General features: G+C 27.9%; 1 protein-coding gene across 1 annotated transcript in view; it reads left to right on the top strand.

Annotated features, from left to right (window-relative positions):
• Window positions 1-18,376, top strand: part of LOC129962484 (uncharacterized) — a 233,248-nt gene that overhangs the window by 195,215 nt on the left and 19,657 nt on the right. Inside the window, exon 6 of the mRNA XM_056076219.1 lies at window positions 15,262-15,564. Within this exon, the coding sequence (XP_055932194.1) occupies window positions 15,262-15,564 (303 nt within the window). The remainder of the gene's footprint in view (window positions 1-15,261; window positions 15,565-18,376) is intronic.

Below are 18,376 nucleotides of genomic sequence, written 5' to 3' on the forward strand. Positions count from 1 at the left end.
AAAATATTGATATACTTATTTTAATTAAATATTTTCGTTAATAATGATAATGATATTTAAATATATACTTAGTGATATATTTCTGGATTCAGTGGGTACAGGTAAATAATATTTTAGGATTTCTCCAGGATTATTCCAAGTCTTTATTGATGTACAATGTATTGAATGAATCACTTTTTTTTATTAAAATTAGTTACATTTTATTTATTTATAATGGTACATTTATGTAAAAAAAGATACAATAATAAAAGTTTTTCCACATTTATAATTCATTAAATTGTTTTTTTTTCTCTTGCTGCATACATTCTAAGGAGTATTTTTTTTTCTTTTTTCGAATTTGTAGATGACTGTAAATTTTATTTCAGTCTTATAAGCTTCTTTTTTGTGACTTTCTGCCATATTTACATCAATTTTGTTTTAATCTTTAAGCAAAAAAGCAAGTACTGTAATCAGTAAAAAAATTTGAACTTGACAACATGATAAATCTCTGGATTTCAAACCCCCTTTGACTGTCGAAAAATGCATTCTTGGAATTATATTTGTCGCTCTATCTATCAAATAAAATAAACTATTTGAGGTAGACAGATAAAATTTGCTATATGGTCTTTACTCCACGTTTGTAAATTTCTATACATTTTTGAACTAATTAATCAAGGGACTGTCCGTCTGTTGATCTGTTCATTCGTATGCTTGAAACACAATGGCTTAGATAGATGCATTTTAGTAAAGGATCTTGTTAATACAATTGTTATTTTGTGTTAATTTGAGTTTCAATCCATTAAAAAAATGTCTTTGTGTTTCTTCTTTTTTTTTTTTTTTCACAATATTACGAGTCACAAAATGTTGCTATGTGGAACTTTGAAAATAAAAATGTGCCCTTAATTCCAATTTTTATTATTATTATTATAAAGTATGCAAGAAAGTTTCGGGAAGACCATTCCACTGATTTATACTTTTCATTCAAATGAAACTCTATATTATTAGGTTATTGAATTTGAATTGCTGCACTTATATGGAAAAAAAGTTTTTTATAAATATGGTGTAATTCATTGAATATGCAGATATATTATCTTTTATTTAGAGGATACTTAATATGAAAAAAATATTCCTTTGATTTGAAAAATTCATTAATAAATTGTGAGATATTACGAAATAATTAAACAATCAAAAGTTCTTTAATTTATACCAGTTATTCAGAAATAAGAAAAAAAAAACTTTTAATGAATATTTTGTCATTGTATTCTATTTTAATGTACAAGGGGGGTTTATTTTAACACCAAAAGTAGATTGATAAAAATTTTTTGTTTGAATTTTCTATTTTTATATAATTTGTAACTTATTATTAAAATAATCTTAGTGATCATTACTTTGCATATGAAAGTTGCTTTTTTAATTGCTTGTTATTCTGAATTTTCTGTAGTTAATATGTGATTATTTATTTGATGAGACTCACATTTCGACTCTAACAAGTTGAAATGAAATCTAAACAGCACATTCATATAAAAATTACTTTTTATTGATTAATACAAAAAAAAATATAAAAATATATTTAAGCACCCAAGTTTATTAGAACAATTGTTTTAAATTATTTTCTACAGCCAGCTCAACTTTCATTTAGAAAAACGGTAATATTTATGAAATTCAGAGCTTCCGTAATTTGACATCAAAATATAAGTTTTATATAATCTTTATTTTTTCCTTCTAATCAGTATTATTTAAAATTATTTGAATATGTTTAATATTTCAGGCACCTAATATTTAAATGCAGAAAATTTTATGTATTATGAACTTAAATTTTGAGTTATTTATTGCATTTTTCACTTGATGTGTTTAATAATAATGATCATATTGTAACGATTTTTCAAAACAAAAATAAGTGCTTTAAGAAAAATCTTGTATTCCATTGTTCAAAGTTTAGATATTCGATTTGCCATTTTTTCTCAAATAAAAAAATAGGATTAAATAAAATTGACCATATTCTGTTCAAAGTGTTATTCAGGCATGCTTTAAAATACGTATTAAAATAAAAGACCCATTACAAATGATACAGTAGGACTCGATATCGATCTTGTCTTCCTGGATGTTTTTTTTCTTATCTAGCTCATTTACCTTTACAAGAACGACATTTTTTATATTTATCTTTGTTCATCAGATTACATAAATAATATGAACGAGGAGGTAAATAACTAGCGTTAAATTCAAACTTACTGACGTTGAGATATGATCCAAATAAAAATAAAAATGTATTTTGTGAAGTAGCATTAAATAGCTTTAAATAACACGTTTTAAATATCACATATCAAAGATTCAGTGTAGCACTGGTACATGAATGTATTTTTTTTTTTTAATAAAAAGGAACTTAGACCAATGATTTTAGTTTTTAATTTTCTTTAATTTTTGAAATAAAAACATAACAGCAACTTTTAATATAATTTGCTTTTTTATTTGATTAATTAAATTTCTAATACTGGACAAAAAAAATGACAAATCAGATTTCTTAAGTCGGATGCAGGAATTAAAATTTATCTATTATTATGCTGGAAACTACTTAATTTCTCTTAACTAAAGCGAAAAACAGCACGGAATATTCGAATAAAAGTTCTTCCCTAACGTCCTAAATCCTTTGCGCAGCTTTTGTGCGCAGCAGAGCTACAAGCGGTTCTGTCACCTGTGAATGAAATGATTAACTCATTGCCCACTGCAGGGCGCTGATGAAATTACTCTCGCAATGTCATCGGCTGCCGATGACAGCCCTCTCTTCTGTGGCTAATGGAATCTGCACTCGCGCACATTATACTCAGCCCTGAATGGTCTAATGGAAAGCGACGCACTTTACAGTCTTCTGTTTATTAGTTTTCGCGGTGCTTGGGAATGGGGAACAAAAGGTTGCCGGGACGGTTGCCTTGCAGCAAAACAGAGGCTACATTGTTCCGGACCATCAACTAGAGTCGCGCAAGGGCTTTCAGTTAATTGGGAAGATTCCCAACAGTTACTTCTATAGTGATACTCAGCTGTTAAATAAGGCGGAAGTGAATCTTTTGAGTGTGCAATATACAAATGAATTTGTGACCTTCAGGGAGAATGAGGTTAAGTTGTAGGGGTTCTTACATACTAAAATGATGTGCCTTCTTAAGCAATAGTTTTTATTCTAATTTTTCTTTCGATTTATTGAGCATAACAAGATTGTTTTTCTTATTATGCATTCAAAATCACTGGTGAGGAAATAGAAAATGAAAAAGTATTTAGTTAAGTCTAAAGATTTAGATTTTTAAAAGATTTTATGAGTTAAATTAAATATAATTTGTGATTTTTGTTTTCATAGTGTGTGCTACTTTTTAAAAAAAGTTTTGTATAATGCTTTCTTTTCGAAGAATGCAGCAGTGCATTAACAGTATATAAATGTAAAGGTTACTGAATAAAGTAATATAAATGTAAGAATAATAAATATTTTAATTCGCATCTAAACTAATGTAGAAATCGGAAAAAAAAAAATAGAAATTCTAGAATTCCAAATGCAAAACTTAGTATTATGAAATTGCATATTTTGTTCTTCAGGCTATTTTAGCGTTCCTTTATTTGTTTGTAAATAGAATTAAATACCTTTCTTGGAACCTGATTAACCACTTATAAAGAATTTCAACAAGGATTTTTGAGGGCAATTATTTCTATACATTTCAATAAAGCAATTCTCTCTTTTTCTTAAATTCTCGCCTTAGATTTTTTATCGAACAAATTAAATTTGTAGATTCCCACATAATTCCATATAAATATAACTAAACGGTAATGACATATCGAAAATAATGTCTCTCTTCTAAAACTGGTCCAATTTCAATTTTCTTCTAGGAAAACAAAGTGCTTTTCTGCAATTTATTAATGTAAATGAACTGCAGAACTGTTTCATGAGAAAGTAGTTTAAAAATGTTGTTCTTTCATAAAAAAGTAACACATACAGTTCGGCAAAAACAGAAGATAAAATATCTGTATCGAAGAATACGTGCACTTTATACGATTCTTTGACGGGGAATTATCTGTATGAAATATATGTGATTTCCTAGATTGCTCGCTCTTTTTTTGTTGGAAATAAAAAGTTAATCCCACCATTTGAGACGATGTTTTGCTATTTTTAAGGTAAAAAATGTACAAACTTAAGGAATAATATTTAAGTTTGTGTAAAATGTTTTAAAAATATTTTGAAATTTATAAAGGAAAAAAAAACTAATTTTGCAATCAATGTATGTTAGGTGACAACGTGCTTTCAGATGATTGGAGATCACTATTGAAACTGCGTTTACTCGTTTATGTGAGATAACAATCAAACATTTCAGTTTTGGATGTACTATTATTATCTATTATATTATTATATCTATTATTTATTAAATTATTATCTACTTTATTATTATATATATCTATTATTTATTAAATTATTATCTACTTTATTATTATATATATCTATTATTTATTAAATTATTATCTACTTTATTATTATATATATCTATTATTATTGGATGCACTATTATCCATAAACATGATATCACATGTTTCCTAAGGAAGTACCCCAATTATTTTTGAAATACAACACATTTAATTAATAATACCATACAATTTCTCTACTAAACTAAATCGCTTCACTTCTGTGTCTGTGTACAAGATGTGTCTCTCGAACTTCTTTTTTGGTGTTGCTTCTATAATCCCCGCATAGATATGTTTCTGACATGATGGAGCGAAAGATTGCATCAGCAATTATATTTGGAAGATCCAGCTACGACTCTTATTATAACAGATTGCATGAGATTTTCTATATTACCATAATCATTTGATAATTAAATGCATGCAGTTTCTTCGTCTGGTAAATATTAAATTTGGAGAAAACCTGCAAGAAAGAGTGGTGCGAAGTTTTTTCATTATTTATCCTTACTGAAATATTATTATATTTGACTTATATTAAACGGTCCATGCAACAATTACAAAAAGAAGAATTATTGAACGAAGAGCTTAATAAATAAAATTTGTTTCATTTTCTGTCAAGCATTTTGAACACATATACAATATGGACATCTTTCATGTATACTGACAGCTTTATTTTTGCAAAATGATTTGATTTTCTTACGATATTACAATAACACAAATGACAACTTTTATGTGAAAATGTTTTGGTTTTCTCTAGATATTTCTCTTCTTTTTAGAATTTTATTAACGCCTCCGGGAATCTTCCTTTTGCGAACTGTATAACATCGGATTATATCAAGTGCTATTTATTAATATATTATTCTCTCTTTTTTTTTCTCTCTCTCTATTGAGGTTGTTTTGTAGAAAGATCACGCAGCAATGAATGATGACAACGTTTAAAATTGAAAAATTACTCTCATTGGCCATCTTTTTGATACATGGTGTTTCATAAATTCAAACTTCAAAAAAAAAAAAAAAACCTAATAAAAAGTAATGATACCCTAAAATTGCGGCTTAATGGAATATATTCAGAGAACATTTTGCATTTTTTACTCTTAAAAACGATTTAAAAAATGTGCAATCTATGGCACACACGTCAAACTGAGATGCTTTACACAAATCAGAATAATAGAGCAGAGAAACTTAACAAGTTCATTTTATTTTAAATCAAAAGATGTTCAACATGACGACCACCACTTGGTATTAAGCAAGTGAGGCATGCAACTTTGTCTATTATAGTTGGATGTAAAATGAAGGAATCGGTGCCACCGATGAATTGTTGAATGGCATCGTCTAATTCCACGAAAGTGGCTAGAGAGCCTCAGTAGACACAAGAATTTAAGTATCTCATAGCCAAAAGTCCACTGGATCCACATTTTGGGTGAATGTGAGGTCCACTTAATCTTACATCCTTGATTTGTCACTCGGTCATCATTGAATTTGTCTAGGAAGAACATTTTGATGGAACGGGCAATGTGATAAGAGGAATCCTCTTGCATAAAGATGACGGCAAGTTAAAGCACATCTTTGCTACAGACATATTTGATCTCGCAACAACATAATATATCTTAATGCAGTAACAGAACAGCTTTTCCAACCGGATGCAGGTAGAGTCAGTGTGGTCTAGTGGTAAGGCCTTGGCTTCGAAAACGGAGGGCTTCAGGTTCGAAACCAGTCTCCATCGGAGAACCGCCTTGTAAGCGGCTCTGGTGTACGTTAAATCCGTGGGGGTCAAATGTCCTCCCCCTGGTGTGGTGTGGAAGTTTGGATGCAGGGTGTCAGTTCCGATATCGTCCTCGTCATCTGACCGTGCTTCAAAATTACGAAGTTCCGTCTCAAAATTTCTCTAGTGCTGCTTTAAAACGGGACGTTAATATAAATAAACTAAACCAAACCAACCCGATACAGGACAACTCTCCTCAAAAATGAAAGGACAAAAAATGATGGGCACTGTAAAATTATACCAAAAAGTCATACACAGATAATGTATTTGTTTTACCGTTTATTCTCGAAGATTTGGTGTCAAGAAGATATGGCTGTTTTGCGTATTGACACCACCATGCAATGAAAAGTAGGCTTCATCCGTGCACATGGTGTTCCCCAGCCATTGTGCCTCGTTTTCCATTTCTGCAAGAGCTAATGTTCCAAAGTCTTGTCTTTAGTCGTAATCACAATTTGCTTCAAACTGAATTTAATAATTATTACTGATTTGAGTATTCGTAATCCTTACGGATAAAGAACCCAAAGAGAGGAGACAAAACTTTTAATATTACTACAAATTTCCATTTAAAGTGCACTACAAATGATATATTTGAAAAATGTATTTATCACTCTGCCAATATTAGAGTCTCTATAGCAACTTTCGTTATTTTATCTGTAACAATCATATCTAAGGCATTGTTAAAAGGAGAGCTACTAGATTATGAGGACGCATCTTCTATAAGAATATTTTTCTAACAGTATCATGGTCACCTTTATGATTGTTAAAGATATCTTTGATTTGTTTAAAAGGATACGATTAAATGCGTTTAAAAATATAGTTAAAATGGCAAAATATAATTGAAAAATATGACAAATCGTAATTTTAATTATTGAACACTTTATTCTGCTTTAAAACTGGATTCTGTGATGTTTCAAATGATACAAGAAATAAAATTATTTTTGTGTTAAATATATTTTTTCATTTTGAATTTTAACTGTAATTAAAAATAGGCATCCCTGAACAGTAAGATTTTCTTGAATACAATGACTGAACAAAATCCTTCTTATTAGTTTATTCCTTATAAATTGATTTGCAAATGTGTTTTTAGTTAAATGAAAGAACTATTACAGAAAATAAAAAAGTTGACGGCGTTTTACTGTAGATATCGCACTGAAAATTTACTTTCGGCACACAAAATACATACTTCGATTTTCTTGAATATAATATGTCAAGTGATATATAAAATAAACTAACATTTAACATTTCGTTAAATAATACTTCCCACATTTATTAGTGTTAAAAAAAGTAGTTTCGAAAAATATTTATCTTTCGTTCGTAGTATTTTAAAGAATTTAATTTATATTTCTAAAGAAAATATTATAAAAAATATCTTATTGGAAAATAAAATTCTTGCACTATCATAAATATTAAAATAGGCTGTTATGTGATAAATTATTCAATGTTTGCCTCTGACACTCGATTTGTCTTTCATGTTTGCATACGTTGAAAGAAGTCACTCTTAGAAAACTAGAATCTTTTAATTTAAATCATGAAAATAATTTTTCCTTTTTTATTTGTAAGGTTGAACAAATAGGCTTAAATATTTCTGAGAGAAAAGATCGTATTTTAATTTTTAGGAAATTGTTTTGGGCATGATAAAGCTAGAAATTTATGGAAACTGATAAAAAATTTTGCGTAAAAATAAAGTTTAACAAAATAATTATTTAAAAAATAAATTCCACATTATGTTCAAATAAATGTTCTAAAATTCTTAATATTGTAAAAAGGATAATTTATGATGAATTAAATCTGAAAATTTTCCCGTTCACATTCATGACAGATAAAAGATAATTATTCATTTTTAGCTCTATAATGAATTTTTATTTCTTTAGAAGCAGAGTAATTTGTTTTTTCTCCAGACATAGACACAGAAAAAAAATTTAAACTATTTACAGATATTAACCACTTAAATATGATAAAAAATATTTATATTTAGTATTAGAATTGCTTTATATCACATCCGGCTAAGTTTTTTTCGTTCGAGAGAATTCTTTGGCGAATATAACTTCTATGGTAATTTTCTCGATATTTATGGCAATAACAATAAAATAGACATGAATATCATTGTAATAGAAACTGTAAATCAATGTAACAATGAAATTACTAAACCAATTAAATAGTGTTAATGGAAAATTCTTTATAACAATTTTTTTAACTAGGGAAATTATTTACCATGTGGATGAAATATTTCTAATTTTCAAATGGCATAAAATTACTTTTTGTGGTTAGAAGCTATTGTGGAAACACAATAAAATTTGGAACAATTTTTATTATATATCTAATTAATATTTTTAAAATTGTCTCTCAATTAGCATCTGCTCCCCAAAATGTAACAATTGCCAAATTTATCAGCTCTATGTCTAAAAAAATGCTCTGTAAAGTTTTTTGAATGATTTTTTTTTCATGAATCATGACAACATCACAAAATTTATAGAAAGTAAATATATTATTATATTAATATTATCATGCAAAAACATATAATATTGTTAATATATATAATATAAATTGGGTATATTTTATAATGTGTATCTAATATGTATTTTATTTACAAACTCTTATTTCGGCTGATCTATAATTTCGTTCTGTTCATATTTTTGGTTAGAAATCAATAGCACAGTTTCACTTAGCATATCTTAGCATGGCTTATATCTCTCTTAATCAACCATAGGTCAATTAGATCTATTATTAGTTAACTTAGACAAGGAAGCATAATTATATTAAACAGCAATCCCCCTACTGTTAATTATTTGATTGGTCCACCGATCAATGTTATCAATAACTGCAGCTCTTACCTCCATGTTAGTGAAGTAATCACAATTCCATGTTGTCATTCGAAATATATATATATAATGATTTTAAAGATGGATTATTAATGCATTAATTAAGGTTCATTCCAAAAGAAATTATTTCATTGCAAGCAATTTGAATCTAAATATAAAAACTGCTTATGATACTGCTTGCTATTGCCTAGTATTGTTGAGATTCCGTCCGTTTAAGAATATATCCCAGATATTTCCAAATAATTATAAGAATTTTTGTTAAATATTTTCTAAAAAAAATCATATTTGTGCATATATTTTAACATTCCATATTGTGGATAAGTGTGCTATTTAACGCTTTATGGTAATACGTTTTTGTTTAAAACAGTAAAACTTGAAAGCTTTAAGGTGACTTTTGTTTATAATTTATTTTCTTTCTATGGTTATAAATCGATATTTGTCTAAAAGTTATTTGTTATACACAAATAAATCTTGAGGATGGCACGAGTTTTGGAATCTAATACATATGTTACTGTGAAAATCCGAAATCAGTCAAAATACGAATTAATTAGGAAAAACGCTTTCTAACTGACAAAGCTAGGGGGAACCCGTTTTATTTGACTGATTTGTTAGAAAATATAATTTTATCCAAAATTATTATAGTAAACTATATTTACTACTACAGTGTTTAAGGAAAGAACCAATCATTGAAGAAAAGATACTTTACTTGAATACTGTTTAATTATTTCGTGAATATTGTTAAATTTCACGAAATAATTAATTTTACTTGAATATTGCTTAATTGTTTCGTGAATATTGTTTAATTTCGCTAATTAATTAATTTTACTTGAATATTGTTTTAACGTTTCTTGAACATTGTTTAATTTCACGAAATAATTAATTTTTTCTTGAATATTATTTAAATGTTTCGTGAATATTGTTTGATTTCACTAAATAATTAATTTTACTTGAATATTGTTTCATTGTTTCGTGAATATTGTTTAATTTCACAAAATAATTAATTTTACCTGAATATTGTTTAACTGTTTACTGCTTATTTCGACATGGCAATCTGCTGTGACACTTAAAATTGCAAAGAGAACCCTTTCTCACACAGAAGCATCTTTTTGAAGAACAATCTATTTTACAAGAACAGCGGGCAAACTCTTGTCCAGTTCCCACATCTTCTTTTCTTGCTGCTGTTATGAGTAAAATTTCCTGATTCAGTTCTCGTTCTTGAGCTAAGAAAATTTGCAGCGATACATCGAATTAAGATCTGAAAGTCGGTGAACATATTACATTTTTGTATCAAACTAGCACCCTGATTAGCTGTAGTCTACAGTATATATATATATATATATATATATATATATATATATATATATATATATATATATATATATATATATATATATATAAGCATTATTTTATGTGAAGCAGAAGGCAGGTTTGAAGACATAGGAGAGACATTTTACATTTTTAAATTCATTTTAATCCATACCGGGAAGGCAAATTATTTACAAGCAGGCGCGGACAGAACACGTCCACAACAGCGCGTACGAAAGCAGAAGTAAGGAAAGGACGAAACAAACGATCACTAGTCTTATATAACATGGGATTTCCTGCCACCTGTCAATTCAATATTCGTGTTGACCTTGAAAAGGGCACCGAAGGAATCACTTTCACTAGGCACGTGGAACTGATGGCGCATTATTTTTACAACGCTTCAGTTGAATTAATTAAACAGAAAATGGAATTAGTTCAGGAAATAAGAGAATGAAGTTACTATGGGCTAAATTAAGATAAAGCTATGGATATTAGTTTGGATTAAATTAAGAGTTTAAAACATTACACACACACACACACACACACATACACATACGCACCCGCATGCACCACACACACACGCGCGCCACACGCACGCACGCACGCACGCACGCACACACACACACACACACACACACACACACACACACACACACACACACACACACACACACACACATATATATATATATATATATATATATATATATATATATATATAATTATTAGATATTCCGTTGATAGATATCCAGACTTTATTTAAAAATGTCTTATTACCAGCAGATCATAAAATCTTATGTTTAAACGAGAAATTCTTGTGGTATATATATATATATATATATATATATATATATATATCGTCTGGATATGAAACGGCTGTAACGATTTGGGTCAAATTTTATATTCAGATGAGGTTTTCCTTTTTTGATTTATCTATATAGGTGTCTTTCCTGAAAAAGCGATTTTGCAAACAAAAACCTTTTTCATAACTGACTATTAGAGCCTTTTTCTATCTGCTCTCATGCTGACAATATCATATAGAGTCATCTTATCATTTTTGGTGGTATTTCCATTGTTGCCATAGGATGATAACTTACTGGAACCCCAAAATTTTCTGAAATTGAGCTATATGACATCATCCGAATATGAATACGTTCGGCTCACATCCAATAGCAACAATTCAATTTTTGCGTTAATCAATCAACTTGTTGTATAAGTATCATTACAGTATCTAAATATTTTCTCCAAAAAAAGTACCGAGCGAACCTTGGTCTCCCAGATACTATTTTATAAGCAAATATAGTGCTAAGGACAACATAATGATAGTTTATTTTCTGCTTCATTTATTATTCTTTAAGCATTTGTAAAACAAAAGTATAATAGTCCTTTGCCATTTAGAAACATCACAATTTTGAAAGTTAATAGATGTGATGTTAATGAATTCAAATATTAAATATAATAATTTTCCAGCTGTTTCTATCCATCTACCTCTGATTAGAAATAAATAATTTTCAAATGTATTGGTTAGTTGGTACTGTTATGAATAGGTTAGACAAGCGTGCACAATTTCATTAAATTTCATTTACCCTCCAGAGCTAATTAGTTGATTGGTCCGCCGATCAATGACAGCAGTGACTCTAGCTTTTAGCTTTATGTTAATAAAGCTGTCACAATCTCCTATATTTGATTATTGAGGACTGTGTAAGCATTTTATGCATTGTCTGATGTTTTCGTGTAATCAGGCAGATGGAAAAGTTAGAGTGATGAATTTGTCATGGGCCTTACAATTCCTAAATATGAATGAGAATTATTATAATTATCTGATTCTGCACTAACCAATGATAACATGTCATCTCTTCCGAAACACATCTAGTAAGCGCAATGATTAATTATTGTTGTAGAGATTGATTGTCATGGACGTTGTTATTAATCATTCCAATAAAAGTGATGGCTATGCAAAAGATTTGAATCAAAATATGATAATACTTGATGATGTCAATGCTCAAAACTGATTTTATTGCCTATAATATCGCAGTTATTTGGGAGTAATTTAATGATGACCATTCTGAATTCGGCATTCTTATAAGATTGGCGACATTTCTGAAGTAAAATGGAAATGGTTGTAATCAATTGTAATATATGCGCAACATTTATATACAATATATCCAAAAACTTTTATATATAGGACAAATCAATCGATCCATTTCAACGAATCAATAGACCAATAACAATGACATTCTTAAAAATACATCTATAAGAAGTCTATGAAAACTCAAAACAGCTAATTTGGTTAACCAAATAATTTTGGGTTACTGAACTGGCAAAATTATTCTCTAAAGGATTTTCACATGTGGAAGTTCCACGTTGTATCCTCAAGCAGAAATTGGCCATCAAAGATATATTCCACCGGCCTTGATAGCTTTGTTTCTGTACTTCGACATCTTGTTGGAGACCCTCTTTTGCTTTCTCGCTTAAATGTACTACATCACTTGAAAATCTGTTTAAGTCGCTACGTAGAAAACCCTTTTTTATTACAATCAAATTCAAAACTTTTAAATTTATTTTACATCAATTCGCAATAGTTTCTTGATTTGTTGTTATCGAAAGAATTGTTAATAATTAAGATGAACCATGACCAAGTAGAAAGCATGCCATAAATACTGGAAATTTAGATATTTCAACGAGTTCCCAAATTTCAGGATCACCTAAACTTCTTGATTATAGCATGTTTTATTCAATTCTGGAAAAATCATACAATAGATTGGAGGCAATTTCCATGTTTAACGAGTGCTTTAAATAACTGTTTCATGAAGTAAAATTTATATGAAAGGATGGGACAATCATCTTTATTTGTGAATTTATGGTTCTTCTGATAATGTTTCATTGTATATGCAATCAGTGGTTTTCTGGTAGACCTTCCCATTTCTCAGTTATGTCCATGTTATATACTATTATTAAGTGCCATGTGCTAAGTTTATTAAATAAACTATTTGCATATCTATTCAGTACTTTCTAGAAAGAAGTTGATCAATTTCAGGCAAATATTAATAGACCTCTAATATTGCTGCTAGGATCTTCACCAAAACTATTTTAACATTTTAACAAAACCTTAAAGTTCAAATAAAGATTAGCTAGCTATGAAATGATATTACTTTTCATGTGTAACAAAAGCTCAGTTTTATTACTGCAATATACAATTTCCCATTCTTAACAAAATTTAGAGAATATAGAAGAATTATTACTTTCCTGGTTTAGTAAACCGTAATTCTAATTTTTGGCTTTAGAATGTTTTTTTTTTTATTTTCCTTTAACTTAGCTGCTAAAAATTCTGAAAATTTATTTGGTTGGCCAAGATCTCATATTAATGCAAAACTTCGTATAATTTCTATCCATGATAAATTAGACAACAGACACCAATGAAAATGCTGAAAAAACTATATAAATCGATATATTTCCAGCGGTAAATAACATTTATGATAGTATGATTTAGAGCCAGTTTGTCAAAAACTAGATACAATTTGTCAAAAAGGAGATCAGTTTTGAAATAAAGTAGCCTTAAGATACTTTAGATCTGTTAAAACTTCCTAACAACATAAATGTTATCCATGTTGAGCAATGCATTCGTTGATCTGTCTACGAGCTCATATGCGAATGTGAATAATATTACAGACTCGAAGTCATGTGCTCAAAGTATAATTTTCCATTCAAGGATGCACTTTTTAAATGACGATCGACATATTATCAGCGGTAAATAACATTTATGACAGTATGATTTAATATGAACAATCGGAAAATTGCTTAACACTTTGAAGAAATGCGTTTCCTTATCTGATAAGTGTAGTTTTGGAAGAAGAAAAGAATGTTGGTCACTTGCAACCACTCCAATCAATATTTTGTCTGATTAATTATGTTTGTAGGAAATCAAAAGAAATTTATGGTAGATAAAATGAAACTGTTTTAACAGTATTGTCTAGTTTCGTGATAAAGATAGTTTCTTTTTTATATCACTCCACAAAAAATATCCTCCTTCCTTTTCGTATTATTGATTTTTAACGTTTTTTCTGGACATCTAAATTACTCTATATATGTAAGATATCTTGTAGCTCTAATGGGAAAACCAAAAATATAATTATAATTTAAGTGAACTCTCTTCAATTCTTCCCTAGAGCAGAACCGTAGTGACTCACTCTAGAAGATTGACCATTTTATATAATTACATTAAATGTTAAGAATTTTAATACTAATGTCATATCTAATAAATCGAAATGATAATATAAAGATTTTATATTCACAACTTATTTTCAGTTTTAATGAGTTTTCCTCTTTGCTTTCATTGATGCGTATTACCAAATAACATAATTATAATAATATATTGCATAAAATATATATTTATTTATCAAAACAGTGTTTTATTTTCTGAAACTGCGATTTTCTTTGGCTGAATAAATCTTATTTCCCTTTGACTAAAAATTATTATATATAAGGGCAATTTATTTCTACGAAGACCATCTGACAGTTTCTAAACGTTTTATTCAAAATGAACTTTCTCATTTTTATATTAAATTTAAATGGCGAAGAAAATTTCAGCATTTTTATCCTATATTAGAAATATTTTTTTTTTTTTAATTTAATGCTTAGTCTATATGAAAATGAATGCTTATTATTATTTTTTTTTTACTTTACTTGAACTTCCTTTCACAGTTTAACATTTCGTAAATGTTATATTTTTTCCCTGTCAAGATCTGTTAGTTTCGAAAATTCAATGGAAATTTTGAAATTTTCACTCTTTTTTATAGATTGCTGTACTTAAATATTTGTATCCTAATTAGATTATTTTGTTGTTTGTTTTTTCATTATGTTCATATAGTGCATAAAATCAATGATATGTGCATTATTTAATAAAATAATATATATACCACATTTACATTCCATATTTACTAAAACATTTATATGTATTTATCTTGTCAGAAATCAAACATCCATCTGCCAGAAAGGTTACTTGAAGATTTCTGAGTGGTCAGATAGTTCAAGAGATTGGGATGATGATGCATCAATTACATTCTATTCTCCTGGAAGATATTCATCGGTATTCCCAAGAGTGCCTGAAGAATCTATTACCCGTTTATCGCCAAATTTTGGCGAATTTTGTGGCTCTATGATTGAAAGGAGTGTCACCTTTTTCTCCCAAGGCAGTAATGTTAGTGTAATGGCTGTCGTGCCCAGTAGGGCTTCTATACCTTCGACATCATTTAGTCTGTACCTTACTTACAGGTGAGTCTTAACTTGAAATATTGCATTTTACTCTGAATATGTTCACTTTTTTGGGTGAATTTTATTAATTGATTGAACTGCAATAATTTGAACCTTTAGCAACAAAAGTTCTAAATAGAGATTTGTGAATATATGCAAAAGTTCCATTGATAAATTTTATATCTTCTATACAAAAGTTAAATATATAGCTCTTTTGTTACTAACTTTCACCTAATGTCAAACAATCATAATTAATAGATCTTAAAAAAACTTCAGCGAATAAATTAGAACTTGCAGATTTTGCTTATGAAAACTGCTTTTGGATCAAATCTTTGAAAGAAGAAACAGATTGGTGATGAAAATTAAGCTTTTACTAAAACTCAATCAATCTAGGATTTAGACAATGCAAGTGCATATGTGAAATGATATTTTCTTAGTCACAAAGAATTATTATGAAGATAGATATTTTTAAAGGAAGACTAGAGCAATAACCATCCGTACCATAACAGTTTGAATGATTGATTGTTTTTATAACTATCATGCATATGATATGACACTGCAATATAAAATCAATATCATTTGGCCGGAATGAAATGAATAATGAATATTTCCTGACAGGGTGCCTTTTTTTCTTTTAGTATTGTATTTGTATTTAAAGAGTGCAAGTCAATATGTCAAATGCAATTTTCTTCATCACAGACGTAATCATTAGAATTATTATGAAAATCGACATTTTTTAAGAAAGACTAGAGTAATAACCATCCGGACCATAAAAGTTTGAATGATTGATTGTTTATATAATTATCATGCGTATGATATAATACTGCAATATAAAATCAATGCTATTTGGTTGGAATGAAATAACTAATGAATATTTCTGTCAGATGCCTTTTTTTCTTTGAGCATTGTATTTTTATTTTCCAAGACGGATTCATAATGAATAGTACTATTCATGCCTAAATATATTACATTTGTATGCCACTGGTTCTATTATGCCTAAATTATAGTTTCATAAGAATAAAACTAACAAATATTATTAAGTCATGTTTACCGTAAAATAATTTCCTCAATTTAACTGTCTGTTTAATTTGAGCCTTTCTCACAAATGACTTTGATACTTTACCTATTTTTCATTGAAATCGCTCATAAATAGTTTCTCAACTTTCCAATTATCTTAATAATACTTTGATGAATGGAACTTAGCTGACTTTGGGCTTTAAATATCCAAAACAAAAAGCAGAAAATCATAATCCCGATCTCTCGGCTGGCATATCCAAGTTCATAAATATATTTCTCTTAAATTTGCATTTTTCATAAACTGTAAATTTCATATAATAATACAAAATGCATTATTTATATAATTGATGAATTCCTTTTGGAATTGTGAATTATTGTTAAGAGTCATCTAGTATTTTTAGGCATCTAGTACAGAAAAATACAAACGTTTTGAAATGCCTAAAAGATATAATAAAATAAAATCTGTGAGCAAGAAATATAGGTGTTGCCATTAAAAGTGTTGTGTAAATAAGAAAAAAAAAAATAACAAAAATAAATACATTTTAGCTATTTAATCATAGAACTCTGTATTTTATTATATCTTAATTTTGTATAAAATAAAATAATTTGATCTGCAGCCTGGCATGAAATATAATTCCAGCCAGCAATAAAGTGTTAACACAGATATTACAAAAATAAAACATTTTAGCTATTCAATTATAGAGCTATATATATCTTATTATATCTTAATATTGTATAAAGAAAACATGATTTTAACAATCGCCAAACATTAAGTGTAACTCCAGCCACTAATAAAGAGTGAACACAGATTTCAATACAATTTATTATTTTTCTTTTCTGCAAATACTTTTGCAGAGCAATACATATATATAATCATAAGAACATCACAAAAAAACTTTAATTACTGGCAATAAGGATTTTAATAGAACCATTGCCAATGACAACATAACAACTTTTAGAATTTTACTCTTTCTTTATTAATTATCAATACCGCTAGCGCCATCTGGTGGTCAAGTGGAGAAAAATATTACTATAAAATTACATAACAGTTTTAATAACGAATTATGAAATATGAACAATGCAATATTTCATTTAGAAAGTAGTAAATATTTTTTTAAAAATTAGAAACACACTTTTCTTTAAGTACTAAAATATTATTTTTTTAAAATCAAAATTTTGAATTTCAGAACAAAAACCAATTAAGAATGCTATCAGAAATATGATTAAAATAATATCCTATAAGATTTAAGATTTTATATATTTCTATTATATAATTATATTATTTTATATATTTATATATATTATATTATAAATGTAATTAAAATGTATTTACATTTAAAATATTTATATCAATTCCTCATATTTTGAGTTTTTGTTTTGTCCTACATATTAACGTTAATAATAAAATTAATTATCCATTATCATTTTATTTTAGATAAGTTATTATTAAAGTTATTTTCAAATACATAATAAATTTATTTCCTATATTTTAACTTGCTAACAGTAATTTTCCACACAAACATTTTAATCTTTCGCAATCTTTCAAAACTCAATAATCTTAGAAATTTTATTTATGTAAATTTCTATGAATAAGTGTTATAACTTGTAAAGCTGAGAGAACAAATCTTTTAACTTCATTCCATTTCTTTCATATATTTACGTATTCAAAATAATTTTTACTGATCTTTTAAAATACTTTAGAAGAAAAATTTTACGTGCTTTCAATTCAGATAAGATATCAGCTCTAACTTTCAATTTTTCAGAAAGCAGAAAGACGAATATATTTTTAGAATAAATATAAACTTCAGCAGACGTC

This window comes from Argiope bruennichi, chromosome 3, assembly GCF_947563725.1.
Source record: "Argiope bruennichi chromosome 3, qqArgBrue1.1, whole genome shotgun sequence".
NCBI classification, from domain to species: domain Eukaryota; kingdom Metazoa; phylum Arthropoda; class Arachnida; order Araneae; family Araneidae; genus Argiope; species Argiope bruennichi.